General features: G+C 43.8%; 1 protein-coding gene across 3 annotated transcripts in view; it reads right to left on the bottom strand.

Annotated features, from left to right (window-relative positions):
- ARHGEF11 (Rho guanine nucleotide exchange factor 11) overlaps nucleotides 1-22,242 on the bottom strand; it is an 883,046-nt gene that overhangs the window by 427,680 nt on the left and 433,124 nt on the right. For all 3 annotated transcript variants that reach the window (XM_078670282.1, XM_078670280.1, XM_078670281.1), the window contains exons 14-16: nucleotides 17,074-17,172; nucleotides 8,657-8,699; nucleotides 2,673-2,769 (exon numbers count right to left, since the gene is read on the bottom strand). In XM_078670282.1, coding sequence (XP_078526408.1) covers nucleotides 2,673-2,769; nucleotides 8,657-8,699; nucleotides 17,074-17,172 — 239 coding nt within the window. The remainder of the gene's footprint in view (nucleotides 1-2,672; nucleotides 2,770-8,656; nucleotides 8,700-17,073; nucleotides 17,173-22,242) is intronic.

Below are 22,242 nucleotides of genomic sequence, written 5' to 3'. Positions count from 1 at the left end.
GAAGCCCCCACCCTGAGCAGCTCCAGCACCGAAGAGCAGCCCCCCAGCATCTCCACGATCTGCGTGGGGCCCTTCTGCTTTCCGCTGCTCACCGCGTTGTTTGGCTACTAGCCCGTTGGCTTGTGGCCTTCCTGACGACGCCCGACGACATTTCTGCTGCTGGTCTGGTTGCTCCAGACTGGCCCTTGCTCCCTTCCAGAAGAGGAGCACCCTGGACCCTCCTGGTCCACTCAAGACGCCATTTTGAGTCCACCGCGTGGGCTTGAATTAGCCAAGGCTTGTTGCCCAATCCTGGGTAACTTCGACGCCAACGACTTCATCCTTCGTGGGACAGCTCGCACCTCCATCCTGGTCGCCGACAACGCCTCCTGGTCCGAGAGACTGCAGAGCCCAGCAGCGCCCACTCACCTGACTGCGGTGACTTCGCCCGGTGCCATCCTGGTGCCCACTTAATCACTGGTTAGTGATTCAAGAACTTGGTCCCCTCTGCTTTCAGGTTTTCTTCTTCCTTGATCCAGGCTTGGATCCATCGAACTTTCCTTCACTGGTCGCCTGCCAGCAACTTCTTCCTTCCAGGCTCCTGGTCCGGCAACGAGATCCCCGACGTCTTTTCAGACCTATGCAGCTGCAGCCCCTGGGCTAGGTAACTTCGGCACTCCGGTGTCCCAGCATAGCCTCACTATCCAAGGGTCAGGATCCACTGTCATTTTCTTCCTACCAGGTCGGGTTCGCCCGTGAACACTAACTTTGTGAATTCTAGCTTCCATAGACTTTGTCCCGCATCCCGCGTGAGAGTGCACACTCTGCACCCGAGTCCCCTGGGCCTCCTAGTAGTAATCTAACGATTCCCTAGTCCAGTCCTAGCGATTCCAAAGCCTATTAGAACTGTTACTTACCTGCTAGTAATTCGCATTCCACTTTTAGCGTATATGGTTTTTCGTGCCCCTCGGGCATTTGTGTAACGTGCTAACTTAAAAGTATTTTCGTAAGAGTTTTGTTGTGTGCTTAGCTCCCTGTCTCATAAAGAGCCAGGGTAGTCTTGTTATAAATAAATACACTGTTTATTTTCATAACAACTTGTGTGGTGTCCTTTCACTGGGTGTTCAAGGGGTAATGTGATGGTAAAACAGCTGGCTTAACACGCCCTCTAGAGTCTTAGCCTTAGACTGCTCGTATCCATGCTACTAGGATAGCTGGTCTATAAGGTTGACTTACAACCAATCATCAATAAGGGTTGTTTGGACTGATATATAGTGATCACTAGAATAGTGAGCACTGCACATCAGGCCAACTTCTCACAACAAGGATCACACTAAGAAATCCCAAATCTCTGATGGTAGATTTGCTAGTCGACTTCGCATTTCAGCTCCTAAAGGGTGCCAAAATTGAAGGCTACAAAGGTGTTCAAAACGTGGGCCAGCTAGTTCCGAACTGTTGCAAAGTAGTGGACACAAGTCATACAAAGGCAGACATTTTGATAAAAAAATATATTCAGAAAGTAGAACCTTCTCTGGTCCACTGTTACAGGATGTCGTTCAAGCCTCAAGTATCCATGATATCAGGGAGGAGCAAGCTTCTGGCTTCACTGATGTGATCAAAATCGAAGAGCCCTGCACATTTTCTTGATGCAAGATGCCACAATCCAACAGAGCCCAAAATAATTGACAGCAAAATGGATGCCCATTTACAGGAACAAGAAGCTACTGTCTGATTTGTGCTACATTCTCTGGGCCGAGTTAACCCAAGATGGAAGTAAGGCTAGACTTTATGCACCTCTGTTACTTGTTTAGGAGTTTATATTTTTATTTAGGAGTTTTATAGAGCGCATGGTTACGCACCCCGGCGTGTCCCCGCGCTGAGAGCGAAGTATGGAATAGATGGATCGAGAGGTTACAGCTGTGCTAGGCGAAATAAATGGGTTTTTAGGGCTCTGCGAAATCTGGCCTCAGAAGGTTCGAGGCGAAGTTCTATCGGAAGCAAGTTTCAGTTCTTGGCTGCGAGGAGCCTAAAAGACCTGCCCCCCATGCGGGCTTTACAGATTTTGGGAACAACTGTCAACTTGTGCTAGGCAAAACCATGTTGGAGCAGTGTCACAGTACTAGACGAAAATAAAGGTCTCATATCTTCAAACTCTCAGAAAAGCCTTACCGATCATCCTGTCAGGGTCTCACCAGAGGAATAATTTTCCTCTACTCTTCCACTATGTATCAATTAACATCTGAGTAGAAAATTCAAATGCAATCCATCTCTGAATTTCAATTGTTCTATAGATGCATTTTAGATTAGTCAATGTATGAATACAATAATCTATTGGTTGGTTCTAAGCAAAAATGCAGACTGTGAAGAAAACTGCGGTACATTTTGATTGCAATAGTTAGATTCAATAAACAAGAAAATACTTCTACCATATTAACATTTCCTTAATTAAATCATTTCCAACTTGATGGATTCAAAGTTTTCTTTGTAAATGAAATATTGTCCATCTTTTTATTTTGTAGCTCAAATTCATAGTTGGAATTTACAGGAAATATATATATATATAGATAGATATATATATATAGATATATATATATATATATTCAATAATTGTTAACAAGCAACATGCACAGCATGCACCAGCAACATATGTGATGAATAGTACAAAAAGTATTAAAAACTATAGAACTGATTACCTGTAGTCCTGTATCTGTTCTTGAATCTCTGGCAACACAGATTCCTGAGCTTCTGAGAAAACACCCCGTACATCTTCGGAATTGCGCATTTTAGACTCTGGGGCCAATGATAGCAAAAATAACGAGAGAACAACAAGTATGAATATTTAAGGGCGTGATGTTCCTGTGGGTAGGAGAACATAAATACATGTGCTAAACAGGATGAACGAAATACTAAAACAAGCATTATAGAGGAGGAAAATTATTTACAATTACTGGGAACAAAAGTAGAACGATATATCATTCACAGTGTTTAGCCTCTTCGTTTTTTGCTTGATCTACATAAAGTGGTATCCTCAACCCCACAAAAGCACCCTTCCCTCCAAAACGTGGTGCATGCCTGGTTAATTAGCATCTGTACAGTGCACAACCTGTCATAGCAGTGCTTTTGGGCACCTGGGGATATCATTGTAGTCCGGGTGTTATTCGCTTTTATGGATTATGTGATGACTACCTGGGAATGTGCATCCGTTAGCTTCAATAAGTGTTGACTTTTATGTTTCCTACTTTGCCATTTGAAAACATTGACTCATCAAAAGTGCTATTACGCAGACTGTTATGAGTTGTTCAATTCAGTTAGTGCTAAAGATGGCTGCTTCAGAGGTGATCAACACTTTGTGAACTTCAAAGCATAGCAACAGATCCCAAGAACATTTAAAGTCATGTGTTAAAGATGTAAAGCTCTGCATGGCTTCACATCTCTTTATTTGTTGGTCAGCTGTCCATTCACATTACTTTTCATGTATGCCAGAGTGCAACTACTATCTCCTAATATACCAGGATTCCACCTGGATATATCATCTGGATTCTGTTCTTCTTCAATTTTCTATCAAGTGGATGGGTTGGTTTTGACCATATAAGTGACAGTGGTTATACAATTACACCACTGTGCTGTCTCATTTTTAATCCTGTCAGGTAGTACACTAGAATAAAGTGAGTAACAGTGGAATCTACCTAGTCAGTTTTAATTCACTCTCTATATTCTCACACAGCGCTGCTAACCTCACTACACCTATCACCTCACATATGGGATTACCATCCTTCTCCAAAAAACATCTCTGAGCTCCTTCCTTAAGAACTTGAAGTAGCAGCTCCCAGCATTGACTAGGTTTTCAATTCTGGTAAGGAGGCCCCATATTATGAAGTATGTCACCTTCGGGTGAGTGAGGGGTCTTATCCTTAAGGGATGTGTTTCCCCTTGATGTGTGATATATGCCACTTCATTGAAGTTTGAGAGAGATAAGGCAACATTTACATTAACTAATTAATACACATGGATCAGACTAAAAGTGTGTTTTTTGGTATCTAGTTCATAGTAAGGGAATACACACTTAGTAGTCTTTAAACTTTTTCCCTTCAGACCCCCAATCTACGGTAGTGTTTTATATTTTTTATATGTTATTGTTTATCTCCAGTTCCATAATTGATGCTGGAGCTGCAGTTTGATGAACTGGCCCATGGCCAAAAAACCATAGGCAGTTGCCACTGAGACCTCTTTAAGCTCCAAATTGCCTCATCCGACTCACTCCTATGGTCCCTTCACCCATGAGAAGAGGTAGCTTTCATCCGCTAAGAGGATGCTGGCACTGAAGAAAAAAAGAACTATGACACTCAATTCCTCCTATGCTAGTACTGAGAGGCTATTAAGACTTCTCTTGCTTAGAGATTTGTATCCATGACATTCCATATAGCGGCAGACTCCTTTTATTCCATTACATTTGGACATGTGTCAGTCAACCATGATCAAAGTTAACTGACATACAATGGAGCTTGTCTAAATCCCTCCAGCACAACACAGGTTTGCGAAAAGAGCCTTTCGAAACATGTTCAGTTGCTAGTGGCCATTATCAGCATAGTGGCAGTATATTCTTTGAAATTGAGAGGGGCTCTACTGCAACTTCAAAGAAGTAAAAGATCCCAATTAATTTCTGAACTTCCAAAGTTCAAGACGTCAGCTTTTGTCCAGTGTCCAGAAGACTGCTAATGTTTGGTAAACATGAATGACAACTTCTGTTTTCCTATATGTGAATGCCATTATTTGGTCTTTCCTTCTGGGTTAAACACCAACTCTAAATTCTCCAAGGAGGGAAAAGATTACAGGATTAGTAGTGAGGCAGACCAAAATCCTGAAGACCATTATGGCTGCAGGATCCCTGATTGCGCTAAAAGTCTAATGGGTGAGTTCAATTTGCAGAACAATAACAAAAGGTCAGGATCTTTTTCATAAGACTAAGGGAAGGGCTCCAATAATGTATGCATTCTGTGCGAATGTCAAAATATTGCCAAGTATAAGCTGAAGTCAACAGTAATTCATCACTCTGGGCAAAAAATAAGAGTACACACCATTAAGTGCTAATAATTCCGTACACAATGGAAAATTACAAGCTTCATGGGGCAAAGGCCACCACAGTGAAAATGCAAAACTGAGAACAATTAACACGCAATGATTTAGATAAGTAATGGGGTGAAAGATTTCCACTGAAAATAGTATAGTTAATTTAATAGTTGTTAGGACATTCGATTGGAAACATCTTTTGTTCATAAAACAAACTGGTCTGTAGCCTGTCAATAGAACCAACCTGCCCATCTAACTTAAAATAACCCTCTCATTGATCAGGGGTCATCTTCATGAGGGAATCAAGCAGTGTGCTGTTCTGTACCTGACCCTGAGTAGCACCTTTTAGATGGTGATCTTGCATTTCGAAGCCCTCTTTCTCACACCACGAATCTTTTCACCAAAAAGTGATGAAATTATCATTACTATAAGCTGGTTTATTTTTAGATAATGTGTGAAGAAGTACCATAGCACCTATGGTGTCCATTTCATCAAGTTACAGTCTCTTTAAAGGCTGTTTCTCTACCATTAGGATATATGGGCATCAGATTCCTACGGAGAGAGACAAATGGCAATACCATAAATATCAATAAAAAGTTACTTACCTTAATTAATCGGCACTCTGCTGGAGAATGTATATAACAGAAGCTACCTTACCTTGAATTGCAGAGAGGAATGTGCAGCTAGAATAGGTGTCCATCAGAAAGAGGGTTATAATAGTTAAGTAAAAGTAACATGTTCTGACGGACACTTCTAACTGCAGACTCCTCACCTTTAGAATAGATACCAAAGCAGTACCTCAAAAACGTGGAGGGTCAGAACAGTAGGCTCAAACCACAAAATCATCCTGGACCGAACGGGCAAGATGCACTTCCTGTCGGATCTGGCTGTCAATGCAGTATGGTGCAGATGTCAAGGACAGGCACTCTGCGTGGCAATGCAATGGTGGCAGCGTTAGTCCTGATGGAATGGCTATCAGCCCTTCCGAATGCAGCTTTTTGGTCAATGATGAGCAGATCTTAATGCAGAGGACTGTCCAACTCGACAAAGTCTTTTTTAGCAAAGCCTTTCCTTTCTTCTCCCCATGGAACCCCACAAAAAGCTTATTCTTGACTCGATGGTCCTTTGTAGGATCTAAGTAAAATATTAAAGCTCTTTTGGGGTCCAACAGAGGGAGTCACTCCTCTTGCGAGGGCTGAGGCGGGGCAAAGGTTGCTGTAAGACTGATCTATCACCTAATGTAGAAAGGAATCATGACTTTCAGCAAGAAGCCAGTCCAAGTCCTCAACACCAGTTTGTCTAGAAAAAAGGTGGTGTAGGGCGGTGGCACCAAGATAGTCTCAAAAACAAGATAAAGTGATTGCAATGAGGAAAACAATTTTTAAAGTCAGAAGACACAACAGGCTGCTGTGCACTGACTCAAATGGCAGTACATATGAAGAAAGTCAAAACCAAGTTAAGGTCTCACTGTGGCATCACCAACTGTTTTGAGAGCATATGTGTGTGAAACATTTAATAAACCACATCACAACAGGTGATTTAATCAAGGACGGTTGGGCCGCCAAATGCAAAAACACCGAAAGGGCAGACAAAGAAACTATAATAGTGCTCAAAATAAACAAAACATCTGACAGTTTGGCTTCTAAGTTGTCTGTCTTAAAGACTCCACACCAGGAGACCAATTTGTCCCAGCACAAATGAGCTTTATACATGGATGCCTGGCAGCAGGAATGACATCCACAACCTCGGGCTGCAGATAAAACACGGTCCACTGCCTCCGCTCAATCTCCACACATGGAGGTGTGAAACGTGCAGGTTTGGGTGCAGAACCCTGCCATGCTACTGCGACATAAGATCCTCCGGAAGTCACAGCCTGATCAGAGAACAGATCCTCATGACAAGAAGTTCCAGGTATACAACAATCTCCTAGCTCAATCCGAAGCCACACGGATGACTTGGTCCTGGTTGTTCCTGATCTTCCTCAGACCCAGGGGTTGGAGAAGTAGGGGCAGTAAATGTCGTACAGGAATTCTTTGTTTCACTCCAACTGGAATGCATTCCCTAAGAGTTTTCACAGAAATGCCAAAGTGCAAAAGTTTTGATTCTGCACATTCTCGATGGTGGTGAAAGGATCTAGCCAGGGTTGCACTCTCTGTCAGAAGATGCCCTATGCTACCTCGAAATGCAGACACCATTCAAAATCTGCCAAGCACTGCCGGATGAGCTTGTCTGCCCCTGGCATTAAAACTGCCCGCAAATTGCTTCATGAACAGAGGTATAAATCCTTTTGACAACCACTTTGCCTTGTTTATTCAAGTGCTTGTGTAGGTGGTTTTGTCCATAAGAATCTGCACTTTAACAGATTCAGAACACAACCCTGCTAGAGCTGACGCAGCTTTGAGGTAGGACATCGGCATTCGCCATCATTGGTGTCAATGGAAAAGGACTTGTGTGGGTTTCTGAGTTGGTGTTGAATTCTACACAGGAGCCAGTGCTGAACCAGTGAGAGATCCAAGGGATTTGGATGACACCAAGGACGGGTCCTACTGAGGGCTTCTGCATTTCCTTGGGGCCAAAGGTGTGCCAGAAGGAGCAGAAAGAGGGCCAAACTTAAGTAGCAACTTAAAGACCTTGACCTATTGTGGTATAGCCGATGGTCCAGGGAACATAGGGCGCATTGGGATTAGCTGTACAATCAGCTCAAATGGAAAGTGGGAGTGATATCGACTGGCAGCTTAATGTCCTCACAACTTCTCTTTAGAGTGGCGAGTTGGGAATAGAGTTCCACTTCGCCTTCTGTTGTTTCTGCTTGGATTTCGACTAACCAAAGGTCTTTGATCGTGAAGATTTCTCACAGGAGCAGATCCAGGCCCTTACCTTGCATTGAACGCAGAACTTGCGCAAGGCCATGAATTCTTCTTGTGCTCTGCGATGTACAACTTTGCAGTCCTGGATTGCCTCCACGTGCATGAGGGGTCACTAAGAGTCAAGGCATAAGCCCAAACACCAAAGAGATCTCTCATACGGATCAGTGACTGTTTTCTGCAGTCAGGCCATAGTTTAAAGCTTGTAGTTTTTGGAGGGGCATTATACCCATGAACAGTAGAATTTGTTTGAAAATCGATTGAGGACCAACAAATGTGAAAGAGGAGGTCAGGACACATGCTGGAAGACGCAGAAAGAAAAGAACTGTCAGCATGAAGGGGTGGCACTTGCATGCAAATTTTCTCAGCAACATAGCAGAGTAAATACTCATCGCTCATGTCTAGAACTGAAGAAGCATAGTTATAAAGGGCTGAGCAACTGGTCTTACTCTTTTCATTAAATTCATTGTCAATCTTGAGTACTGTAGACATTAAATAGCCTCCAAATAGGCATATGGTATGTTTCTTCTGTTGTTGCTATCATATCCTGTCACTTCAAAGACCATGACAGAAAAAGAAAGGCAGCTGCTAAAATATTTTTTGTGTATGATCTTAGTAAGCATGAATGCAAAGAACACTGAGAAACATTCAGACTCAACATTGCAGGACCAAAACACCTTAATATGTATGAGACTGATTACACAAAATGTAAAGATGTGAACTTAGTGTATATACCAATGCCTTACCCAGGTCTACTAACAAGGGCTCCGGGACCTTCACTCGTAAAGGCTGAAAAAATAAAACAAATGAAGTAATATTACATTAATGCAATGCAATGCTCTGAAGGTAACAAAACAAGACCCAACATGTGTGTGCAGGTTCATTGGTACTTAATGAATTGAAATACAATACTGACAGTGGCAACCAAAAGCAACTAAGAGGCCCACCAGACGTGCTAGTCTCCCTAGCAGCTTTGCTACTTTTCTCAATCACTTCTTTATGTGACTAGTATGATTCACCTCCCAAATGTTCAATACCTTTTTTTGCCCCATGCTGCAATCTTTGTGTCACCAGCAAAGACAGAGGCTAAAGGGACGTTACATCTTCACTAAACATCCTCCAGATTTCAGAAACTTCACCCATCCACAATCGCTTGTGGATATTTAGGTGACAGTACCATCAAAACTATCCAGCTATTCCTGTGAACTCCCAGTTTGTCCCAGGAATTTCAGAGCATGGTTTAAGAGTGGCTGAAAGCAGTTGTGGCAAGGATGGGGCTCATGCGGTAATGACACTCACCCATCGCTTTGTTTGAGACTACACTCCATTACAGCAGTACGATCAGTAAGGGAAAATAAATGATGCCCCATTCTTAACAGGTCACCTCTGTTTTTCCCTATCTACACACCAGGAAAGTATGCCCATCTTCCACAAACAACGTTATCAATACAGCAGTCATCTTACAGTCCGGTCCATCAGGCCTAGTGCAAGGATTTTCAGAGCACCAGGCAGTGATAGTTTACAAGTTGGTTACTCTCACTATTCCCTAGCAACAAGATCATCTGTTGTAATCAGGCACCTACTGTGACATCTTTCAGTGGTGCTATAAGGCTGCAGCCTAAAATGGCCTCATTATAGCACTCCTACTCTGGACCTTAGAAAAGCGTACCATGTTGTGCTGTAAAATAATGTTAAAACCTTTTTGGAATACTATTTTACATTCTGCGGTGTGGTTTTGCTAGAACTGCGTTGCTTGATTAAACTATCGGTAGAGCGACTCCCTCTCCCTTCACATCCACAAGTGCAATGCATGCTCTAGTCACATTTAAAGATCCCTGAATATTATTACGGTCAACCTTACAATAGCTAGACTTCTTATTTTAGTGCACATTGACCAGCTTGGAGACAATGCTTTCATCTTCTCCTGCCCACAGATAAGCTGCACTTCTCCATCTGCCGAATGAAAATATGGAAGTGTACAGGTCCAAGCACTAACCGGGGGCACACATTCTCAAGCCTTAATAAAGGAATGAGCGGCAAATGCATTGGTCCAATTAAAACCATTTTTCTACATCATGACATCATGACAAAGGAAATCACTCTGGTAATGTTTAAAAATGGGAGCACAAAAGTAACAAATAATTTGCTAACCTTAATTAGCAGGGCCTATGAAAACCCATGTCTCTATTCTGGCCAGTTAACTGAGAGAAGTTCATCCATAGAAAGTTATAATAATAATTAGATTGGCTTCTTTGAAAACTACAATTGAACAAAGGCTTTTGTATTATGTTGTCCATCAGCAAGCCAAAGTTCTCAGGCAGCTTGTATTCAATAAGAATTAAGGGATCGCCTTGATTGATTTTGTTTCCTTACCGACTGACTAATTAGAGCAATCCTATTGGCATTCCATCTCTCATTCTCAAAAATGAAGTTTTCTGCAAGATCTTTGTTGACAGAGAGGGAGTGATGGAAGTGTAAGTAAACATATGTTCTGAGGCACGTATTAAGGCAAATCCTATTTTTTTTATTGTTGCTTTATGATTACGATTCGAAAATCCACAAGTGAAAAAGATTTGGATTTATTCTTAGATGACTATAGGATCTGAATGAATGAATGAATGAATGGAGACTTGTAACGCGCGACTTAGCCCAAGGGCATCAAGGCGCCTAAAAGATGGTACAGCATGTAATGTGAAGCGATGCGGGACTACAAATAGGCCTCTACAAAGAGCCATGTTTTTAGTTCTTTACGGAATAGCACGATGGATGATTGCCCTTTTAGTTCAGGGGGAAGCTTGTTCCACAGCCTCGGGGCGAGAAAGGAGAAGGCCCTCCCTCCCCACCTGGCTTTGACAACTCGGGGGACAGACAAAAGGTTTTTATTAGAAGAGCGAAGACCTCTGCTGGGAGAGTAAGGGGATAGAAGGGACCTAATACCTTCTGCACTTGTTCCATGCAAGGCCCCATGGGTGAGGCATAGGATCTTAAAATGAATCCTGGACTGGATAGGTAGCCAGTGCAGATTCTTCCTGGCTAGAGAGGCTGAGGAGAGTCTAGGGGCGTCCAGAACAAGCCTGGCCGCCACGTTTTGCACCATCTGTAGGCACTGAATCAGCTTTTTATTAATGCCTGAGTAGAGCGCATTACAGTAGTCTAGTCTCGAACAGACGAGAGCCACAGTAACCTGCTTCCGGGCTTCTGGAGAGAGATAGTGTGCAACCTTTCTCAAAATCCTGAGGACACCACAGCAGGTTGAGACAGTCCTACTGACCTGACAGTCAAAGGAAAGTGTGGTGTCTATAAGTACACCCAAATTTCGGGCGGAATGAGAGGGCAGGGGGCACACTCCAAGGGACGAAGGCCACCAGTCACTCGACCAAATGTCCAGTTTATCCCCGAAAATCGCGATCTCGGTTTTCTCACCGTTTAGCTTCAGGAAATTCTGGATCATCCACCGAGAGACTGCCTCCAAACAGTTCCTGAAGTTAAGAGCGTAAATATTCACCGATTGGGAGAGGGAGACCATGATTTGAGTGTCGTCAGCGTATGACAACACTTCCAGCCCGAAGGATCTTACCAGCCTGGAAAGTGGGGCCACATAGATGTTAAAAAGTGTGGGGCTCAGGGATGAACCCTGAGGAACCCCACTGCACAGGTTTGACGGGGGAGAGGAATTCACCCAGCTTGACCCTCTGTTCTCTTTGGTTAAGAAAAGAGGTTAGGAGGCTCAATGCTGGGCCCTCAACTCCCATCTCCCTGAGGGGTGTTATCAGGATAGATGGGGACAGGGTATCAAAAGCAGCTGTCAGGTCGAGCAGGACCAGAAGGGTAGTCTGGCCCCTGTCGACTTTCGAGCGGAGATTGTTGATAGCCACTGTAAGGGCAGACTCGTAACTATGGGCTCTTCGGAAACCATGCTGAGAAGGATCCAGCAGGCTGGAGTCATCCAGAAAGGCGCTCAGATGTTGATTGAGATGTGCCTCAAGCATCTTTGCTGGGGCGGGTAGCAGGGATATAGGGAGAAAGTTCTTTAAAACCCCGGGGTCCAATGTGGCCTTTTTCAAAAGGGGTTTGACAACCGCCATTTTCCAAGAGGCGGGGAAAATACCTTCAGTAATTGCTGAGTTCATCACCTCTAAGAGGGGAGGCAGCACTACCTCCCTGCAGTCTTTGAAGATCTTAAGAGGACAGGGATCCAGAGGGGATCCAGATTTTATTTTACCAAGGAGCAGGTTTAGCTGTTCGGCAGTAAGAAGGGGGAAATTGAGGAGGCTACTATCGAGTTCTTTCACCTGGCGTTCGGGAATGGGAAATACAGGGAGGGATGGAGCACCCAAGTCGCGGTTTAGGGATTCAAGAGCGGTATAGATATCCACTATCTTTGTGTGGAAGAAAGTGGAGATCTTGTCACATACCTCCTGAGATCCCGCTATGGGGTCTGGTGTCTGAAGAGTAGAAAGGGAGTCTACATTCTTAAACAATTCCCTGGGAGAGTTGAGGGAGACCGTCAGATTGGCGAAATAGCCCTTCTTTTCCTCTATTACCGCCGATTTATACTCTTTAAGGAGACGTTTATTTTTTTCCTTCTCCTTGGGATCAAAACGAGTCCGCCAGAGCCTCTCCTGTTTCCTACAGCCCTGTCTTAACAACCTGAGCGCATCAGAGAACCAGGGAGCTGAAGGTCTCTTTCTGGCCGAGTAATGTTTAGCAGGGGCCAGGCTATTCACTGCACTTGCAATGGTGTTAAAAAAGTCGAGAGCAGCGGAATTGGTATCCCTCGAAGAGGGGGACCTGAGACTAGTCATAAATGGAGCAAGGGTCTCATTTTTAATCATCCTGTAGTTCCTTTTCAGTTCCCCCTTCCTAAGGTCGAAGGGGGAAGAGTGGTGAACTTTAAGTTCAAGGGGGACGGCCAGATGCTCGGACCATGAAAGGGGAATAGAGGAGCCTATCGCTAGCCTAGGGTCTTTTGAAAAAAACCCATCCAGCGTATGCCCGGCTAGATGGGTAGGGCTATCCACAAGTTGCAGCAATCCACAGGAAGCCAAAGAATCTACCAAGGAAGAGGTGTCACTGGAGTTTGTGTTTTCAAGATGAAAATTAAAATCTCCCAAAAGGGTCATATTGGGTCTATCAATGAAGGGTTCTAAGATTTTCAACAGATCGTAGCTAAAAACAGACCTGGGGCCCGGGGGCCTGTAGAGCAAAAGGCCAAAAAAGGAGACTGTGGGAGAAGAATTAAGAGAAAAATACATAGCCTGGAAGGAGTCTGAGGAGGTGGAGAGGAATTCAGTGCGACATATTAAAGAGCTCTTGTACAATATGCCCAGTCCTCCTCCCCTACGTCCAACTCTATCCATCCGTGCTAGGGCATAGCCCTCAGGAATGGCATTCACGAGCTCGGGACCTGTGAATTCTGATGCCCAAGTTTCCGTGATGAAGGCCCAAGAGGGCTTCCTAACGGAAACGAAGTCCCTGAAAGCAATATTGTTTTTAACTAGGGATCTTGCGTTAATAAGGAAACCGTCTTCGGAGGTCAGCGAGGAAGGCTTTTGCATCTCAGAGGAGGGCTGCTTCTTTAAGGAGTCAGGGGTTATGGGGCAGCTGCCTATCCTCAGGCACTTGCAGCTAAAGCCACCAAGAAGCGCCTCTGGAGGAAGCGGAAATTGCCAAACTAAAGTTTTCTATTTAAAAGTACAGCACGCAACACAACTCCCGGCTTCCGCCTCAGGAGTAGCAGTAAGAAACCACGGAAGACCAAATTCAGAGAACAGCTAGTTAGATGGCCCTGATTTTCAGAGTTTAATTTCTATGGTGCTTAATACAATCATTCTACCAAACTGTATGTGGTCATGATTGTTAATGCAACTGTTTATTAATGCAAGTATTCAAAATAGAATTTGCGCTGATTTGAAGAAATAATACATTTTTTAAAACAAACAAAGCAAAAAACTGGGGCCTTCTATTACTTCTATTACTGCAACTAGACAGGCCATAGAACATCTTGTTAGTTCTTTAGCAACGTTATTTTGGGATTAACAGCGGTCGAAAAGTGCACGCAAGGTTTAGCACTCCATCACGTTCGTTGAGTACACTGATATCACAGTGAAACTGACATTGGCAAATGTACACTCGTACAGTGGCATAGTTACACATTTGCAAAATCATGCAGGTGGGCGAAAAGGTTTACAAATTATATTCGGCAGCCGTCACCGTCCTCTTGATGGCCATTATCCAGGCCAGTCTCTTGAAAGACACCTGAGCTACATAGAGTCTGGGACATGACCATAATGGTTCCCCCACCAACCCGTTCTCCCACCGCATGTACATTACGAAAGGGTGCCATATCGGGTCCAATTTGTGCATTCGGTCATGAAACGTTGTCAAACGTTTCTCCATAATATAGATGGACCATACTTTCTCCCACCACATGTTGAGTGTAGGTGCGCTTGGTGATTTCCACACCTGAGCTCTAATTAGGCGGGCAGCTACTAGGATGTGGGTGATCAGCTTTCCCAGTGAAGAGGTCCTGTGGTATTGCCCTTGGGCGCCAGAGTGACTCAACATGACCACCAATGGCTCAAATGGAAGTGCAGCGTTTGCTATGGCAGTAAAAGTGCAAGGATAGCCCACCAGAAATATTGGTTTTGGGGGCACCATCACCACATGTGGAAATTAGTGCTACACTCTCCACAACCCTCCTAGCACTTATCCTGGATGGCAAACATTTTGTGCTGTCTAGTGGGAGTGAGGTACCACCATGTGAGTAGTTTGACATCATTTTAGTTCTAAGTTCCCTTTAATTGTTTCTGGTGTCTACCAGAAACAAATCAAAACTTCATATAAACAAGCATTTGCACTGCGATAGGTTTCGCATTACTGACAGTTTAAGGTATTGTCGCTGCAAATATTAATGCAACGCCAATAGCTCATATTTTCCGTAATGCAAGGCTGTGTGCATTGCAAATGCTTACGTAGTGAGCCAGTAACCAGCATTGTAAGTCTCAGTGCAGTACCGCAAGCTGCTCCTAGAGGTCCCTAGTGAGCAAGGTACCAGCACTGCATGTCTTGGTGCAGTACCAGAAGCTGCTCGTAGAGGTCCCTAGTGAGTAAGACACCAGCACTGCATGTTTCGGTGAAGTACCGCAAGCTGCTCCTAGAGGTCCCTAGTGATTAACGCACCACCACTGCATGTCTCGGTGCAGTACCGCAAACTGCTCCTAGAGGTCCCTAGTGAGCAAGGCACCAGCACAGCATGTTTTTTTTTTTTATTTATTTCTCGGTGCAGTACCGCAAACTGCTCCTAAAGGCCCCTAGTGAGCAAGGCACCAGCACTGCATGTCTAGACGCAGTACCGCAAGATGCTCCTAGAGGTCCCTAGTGAGCAAATCACCAGCACTGCATGTCTACAAAGTTGGAGTTATTGGCATTATAAATGGCGAAGTGTTTTACCTAGCCATGTTGCAGGGGTACCATATGTGGCCAAAAGGGTACATCTTTTGGTCACATATGGTACTGCACCCTGCAGAAGATATGGTAAATCCACCCTAACCATAATGCATTGCATGCAAGACAGTACTACGAGTACATTTAAATAGCTATGTTCATATATACAATTATACTTTGATATATGACAAAATAATTATTACATTAATTTCGGAGTAGGTTGTACTCTGTGTGGGGCTGTTGAAGGGGAATTTATAGACAGTCTCATATAAATGGGAGATGTTCTACGGAGTGAAGTAACCACTGCCAGCCTAGATTAGGACCAAGTGTGTGTCCTGGTTAAAGCCTTTAGAGAAAATAGTGCCTTGAGGCTGTAATTAAAACTTAGGGAGTAACCACACATGTAACAGGGAATGTCCTCATGGGAGGTAACAAGAAGAGACAAGGCAGTACTAAGGAGGGACTACTAAGCCTATTGACCATTGAAAAGCCACCCTTTACCAGGGACAGAAGCCAATTAAAAAGATGGGTGGGAAGTGTGTGGAGCTTTATGCCCATATCCTGAATACAGCATGTCTCGCAGAGAGCGCAAGCGCTGCCTAGGCAAGACCTAAAAATGAAATGTATAAATGTGTACACTCATGCCAGGTATCACACCTAGCAGAACAATCTGCTCTGCTTTCAGCCATCTACTGCCAGGTACCTCCTAAGGTACTCTAGATGAGTCTGTGTGGGCAAGGGGAGACATTCATGTACCTGGCCCCAGTTTTTAAATACTCAACGGCATTACTGTTCAAGGCGTATTTACAAAATACATGAAAACATTGCTGATCCCACTGAGAGTAAATAGCACAAATAAAGATAACTGAGCGAGTAAAACCAACTATCTTGTCAACCACTGAGAATTTTGTGGCATTGTGTCAGTGCAAATAAGCAACTGCTGTGACTATCCTCAGGAATTCAACATAAAACGAACTTGTTGCCGATTAAACCAACATCTTTTAGGCACTGTTCATTGAAAAGACACTTAAAACACTTGTGAGGGAAAAATATCACTTTTTAAAAAATGTATTCTTCGGCATACCTATCAGGTTTTTCAAACGACCTTAAGGCTAGTTTACCATTACAAAATGAAGCGTCTATACCTTTGCTCAGTAAACTAATAAACATCTGCTAAAGATGCGATAGACACCTAGGACACTTCAAACTATGCAGATGTTCAAGGCCGTGTTCAGGTTGATTGCATTGATTACAGAGATAATAGATAAATGGTGCTGCAAGTGGTTTTTTTTTTTTAACAATGTCTACATGTATAAAGAAAACCAGAATACATTTCTCGTGATTAATGACACACTAGACACCACCCCTTCAAACAATTATTATTATTATTAGAAGCAGGCACTGACAAATTGAAGTTAGAAGTGGACATTAGTTAGTGTTTGCTGCCTTCTGCTTTCCCTGTGATTGTGGGTTAAAAGTGACAGAGGGTTCTTAGATTGCCATGGGGAATATAACCTTCCTAATGTAGATATAAGCAGATGTTTCTATCCTGTATGTTTTACTGAAATGTACTTTCAGAAGTTACATTTGTCTACTCCTTCAGGGACATTTGTCAAATAGTTTTCTGGCAGACCAGGCTGGCTGACATTTTAGGCAATGGTCAGTTTCTGGTGCCAATTTAGCACAGATATCTGTATTTGCAAAACATTGCTCTTACCGCATTTTTGTCCAGAAAAATGGCAGAAACCTCCTTCCCCAATGTCCTTGCATCTCTGACGCTCATCTGTTGGCACACGTCCGCACATAAATAGAAGAGCTTTTGGGCAGAAGAGATGGAAACAAGAGCAGGAACATAAACAAGAGAAAGGGAGTTGAGAGCCAGAAGGGTGGAGTGCAAGAGAGGAAGGGAGAAAGAAGACCAAAGTTACTGATGACATCAAACATGCACCAAACATGAATTTCTATACAAATGATGTTTGAGAGAGAACACTTGTCCAGAAGCACTAATGTTCTTACTTCATTCTTCATTGTGTTATCCACAACAATGTGTGTTTGGGTACCACCAATTAAGAAAATGGTCCACACAAAACGTTTCATTGGGAATTGAAAGTAATTGTAACTTTAATTGGAGCACCCACGGATATGCATCCATGAAAAGTAATAAAGTAACTTGAAACGCTCTTCCACTTGAAAAGTGTCCCCAGAACAACGACGAGGGAGAAAGATGCAGGCTCCCAAGAGTTGACATTCAACTTTTAACATTTCAAAAGTGGATAGAAGAAACATTGACAAAAATGACGGACAATGCTGTGAGTTTAAATAGTGACCCATTCAGTGTCCCAAAAACATGTAAGGTGGCTCTTCCCTTTTAAAGAAAATGGTGGTAGGCCATCGCTGTGGAGAAAAGAACAATGAGGAAGGAGTAGAAGATGTAGGACTTCTGAACATGCAAATCAAATATTAGATAAAGAAATGATGATAAACGATTTGTTTCTCAAAATGTGTGAGAATACAGAAATAACAAGAGAATGTAGTAAACCCACAGTGATATCACAGGCTATTGTTTCAAGTCCGGAGATTATGGAGCCTGATCTTTCCTTTATAATCAATTCACAACACTTTCTTTTTATCTCACACATTTTAGATTGAATATCATGCATGTTTTGGTGGCTTTTTGCAAGTCTGGTGTCTGCCTTCGCGAACGCCCATGTAGTCCATAGGATAATAAATCCTCGCACAGCACATTGCACCTCGTGCTTTTTTATCTAGTTTATATGTACCCTAGGAAACGCTATTTACTGCCTAGCTCACGTGTATCGGATATAAGACAATGCAGGCCTGTGCTTGTTTATATTCACCAGCTCTTATCTCCTACAACTTGTTTGGCTGTAATTAATTTTGTCTAGTCTGCTCTTGAAATAAGGACATTTTGATAGCCCACTGTTGAATATTTAGCTCTGTGTGTAGATATGTCCTTGAGGATTTACTACGAATTTTGAAATGTGCTCATTAATAATTATGCTTTTAAAATTGTTTACATATTTATGAAATTGTGAATTATGTGAATCTTTATGGCTTGTTTATGCTGAATGAAGAAAAACTGAATCAAATTGATAAGAAAAAAGCAGATGCAGAGGAAAAAGCTGGACAAATTTACAAGAGGAGTACTTCAACATGGCACAGTGATGGCAGTTGTAAATAGTGAGTGCTTCACAAATCACACACTTGTTTTTAAACTTTGTCGAATTCTCAATTGATCTGTGCTTAATTTAGGGAGGTCATTGCAGGTGCAGGGCACCAAAATTCATGTTGGGGATCAGGACTTATTTTCAGACCTTGGTCCAAAGTTTAAAGCGTGGAAGAGAAAGGCAGAAATGCGAGAAGGAAGGAGTAAATAAAAGATGGAAAACTGAGTCAAAGAGAAAGTAGGGATGAAACAGAACCTGAAGAGTTTGATAAAGAGACTGGAAATCTAGGATAGTGAAAAAAGAGGTATGAGGTGCAACTGAGACTAGGCAGCCTTTGTATTTGGCAACCCTGGTATTTGAAAGTTCCATCAGAGAACTCCTAAGAAAAAACTTTGGGCTGGTGTGCTTTTTTCTTTTTACAAGTTAAGTATTGCAGTCAAATTCTGTGGGTGTTGCTAGTTACAATTTTTTAACTGACCCCCAATGGCCTAAAAGTACTGCTGTAGATCGAGTGAAGGAGTTCTGCCATCTTCGAACCTTCATGGAGAGGTCACGGTTGGGCAGGCTGTGCAGAAGGCACCGGAGGAGACCGACAGGGCCACTTACATGAGGGTACGAGCTCTCTAGTCCGGAGCTGGGAAAACCTTGGGTCGTTCGGCCGAGAGGATCCCGCAAGGTTGTGGAGGCCATCCACCTGGGATGCTTTATTCTGGCAGGGCAGAGTCACGTCGACACAAGTGTCGGTCATCACTGCTGTGGTTCTTGTACTGGTGGACGTTGGGGACTAGAGCCTCTAATTCGAAGGGAGGTTCTTGGCAATTAGGCGAAGGTTGGAAGGTCTCTGGGGTTTCTTGGAGGCCTTGCAGGGTTTCTAGACGTACAGCAGACCCAGTGGTCGAACTGGTTTCAGGTGGTGGGGGTCTTGTCGAGTTTTATCTGCAGTGGACCAGTTCCTGGTCCTTCAGCGGTCATCTTCCCAGTCTTCTACTTTGGTCCATCAACTCTACTTTCCAGGCCTAAGGGAGCCACCAAAATACTAAATTTAGGAGAAGTTTTAGGGGAGTAGTAGGCAGGCCAATGGGCACCTTACCTGGGGTGACTATACCCCGTAATATGCCCCCTATTATGCCTGTGGGAGGGGCATAGACCTAGCCCTGACTGGAGGTGCCTCCTCATCTTCAAGACTGAAAAGTGTGCTTAACTTCGCCTCCTCTACCAGAGGGGTGGAGTTGGCAAAAGTGGTCACACCACCTAACCTTTCTAAATGCTCCTACTGATTTTACCGCCCAAAGTGCGGTGAAACCGGGGGCTGCCATCTGCTGCTACCAGCAGAGGCGGGAGGGGGGGGTGTCGCATTACAAAGGCAGCAGGCCTTTGAAGCTTCCCCTTCGAGCACTGTCCCATCCTGGCATCCTGGGGGAGGAGGTTTGACACCTCTGCCCAGGATGTGCATTGTTACGGTATACAACCTTTACAACGAAAATTTTACAACGAACTACCATTACAACGCAACTTTTACAACGCAAACTATTACAACGCATTGCGCTGGGGGGCGCTCTAGGATAGGGAATAGGTTAATTTACTATCCAATAACCTTCCCTAGTGTCCACGGGGACTGGAGTTGGAATAGTAAATTAAACTATTCACTATCCAACACCCAAAAGCGCTATGCGTTGTAATGGTATGCGATGTAAAAACCGCGTTGCAAAGGTACTCGTGGTAAAAGTATGCGTTGTAACGTCATACATCCCATTGTTACTGGTCCCAGAGAGCAGAGGTCCCAGAGAGCAGAGGTTCTCTACCCAGGGGTCCAGAAACATGTCTGTGTGTGGCAGGCTGCCTACAGCCAGTCAGTGCCCACACCAAGGTCGGTAGGTTTTCAGGGGCCACCTCTGAGGTGCACTCTGAGTACATGTTTTGAAAAATTTCACACTGGCATTAGTGCGGACCTATTACAGGGAGCTGTTTGGTACCAAACACTTAAGGGTTCATTGAAGCCATCATGGGGCTGTGGACCTCGAGTTGTCAAGTTCCCAAACCATGTACTTTCTTGGCACTTACAATATGAAGGAATAGACCCTAATACTGTAGAGGCATATCTGCTCATGCAGATATGCCCACACATGGGATATAGTGCACCCTGCCTTAGGGCCTGCTAGAGGGGTGACATACCTATATCTTAGGCAGTGCTACCTGGCATGGCACCCAGGCAGTGTGCCACGTTGACTTGGTCATTTTTCACCTCACAGGGACATGCCAGCAGCACAAAATATACCGAGGCGATCATGGCTGGTAATCTTGCACAAGGTGACCACTAGTACAGTCTTGCCTGATGTGTACAACAATAACAATATAAGAAGCTCTGCATGATTTTCGTTGAACATAAGTGACTCTTAATAATGAAACAGTTGGATACTTCTGGTGAACAAGGACTAAGCTTCAGGAAGAAATAATGAAAAAGACACATTTTAAGCAACTTCCAGGACGGAAGGTCCTTGCTGAAGAATCTAGCAGGGCTATAAACCAGTAAAGAAGCCCATGCTCCTCTTAAAGTATCATTTTCGAAAGGGCAACATGGCCTATATTTTTTTCTTTTAAATGACTCTGTTGCTGCGTGAACATGCATTGTCTTTAGTGGTGGTTTAAAAGGATGCAATATATATATATATATATATAGAGATTTTTTTATAAACAATGTTATTGATTTTGAAGGACAACAAATAGTAGTATGGCACATTTAACCGGCGGACCATGATATTTCATAGTACATTTGCATTGATTGTACATGAGTGAGCGCACCAGTTCTCCACCACAGTGCATAACAGAATTATTGTATGCACAGGTAGATCTCCGTTCTAATCAATCAATCAATCAATCATAACACTTGTATAGCGCACTACTCACCCGGGAGGGTCTCAAGGCGCTTGGGGGAAGGGGGTTGCTACTGCTCGAACAGCCAGGTCTTGAGTTGTCTCCTGAAGGCGAGATGGTCCTGGGTCAGCCGAAGGTGGATGGGGAGGGAGTTCCATGTCTTGGCAGCCAGGTAGGAGAAGAATCGTCCTCCGGCGGTGACTCTTCGGATACGTGGTACGGCGGCGAGGGCGAGGCTGGTGGACCGTAGCTGGCGGGTGGGCGTGTAGAAGGTCAGGCGGTCGTTGAGGTACTTGGGGCCCAGGTCGTGGAGAGACTTGTGTGCGTGGGTGAGGAGCCGGAACGTGATCCTCTTGTTGACGGGGAGTCAGAGGTTCGTCCATTTGCCCCAGATCTTTTTATGCTTGGTTGGACAACCCCGGGCCTCAAATAGGGGTTCTTCCTGTGCAGCACACCAATAGGATGCAATATTTTGAATGGTATCTTTAAAAATACAGAACCAGTAAGGTTTTTTTGTAAAAGGATGCAATGACTAGTTATTAAACCCTTAAGTGAACAGGATTTTCTTCTCCCAGTGTTAAGTGCATTTTTTGATATTTGGGGCAGTTTGCGCTGAAGCCTTCCTAACCTTTTATCCACAAAATCTGTTCAGGCCAAATTTGGGTGCCTTTTTCACTTGTAATGGATTCTAAAGGGACCGAGATTTTTGAATTCCCCCTGGAGGGAATCGAGAAAATAGTCACAAGGTAACCAAAGTTGGGTTTTTTTCACAGAAGAAAGGGAAAATATGCTGCGCAAGGAACTGTGGGTATTATTTTTTCAGAGAA

This window comes from Lissotriton helveticus, chromosome 12, assembly GCF_964261635.1.
Source record: "Lissotriton helveticus chromosome 12, aLisHel1.1, whole genome shotgun sequence".
Classification (NCBI taxonomy): Eukaryota; Metazoa; Chordata; class Amphibia; order Caudata; family Salamandridae; genus Lissotriton; species Lissotriton helveticus.
The sequence above is the reverse complement of the archived record's forward strand: the minus strand, read 5'-3'. Positions and strand labels throughout refer to the sequence as shown.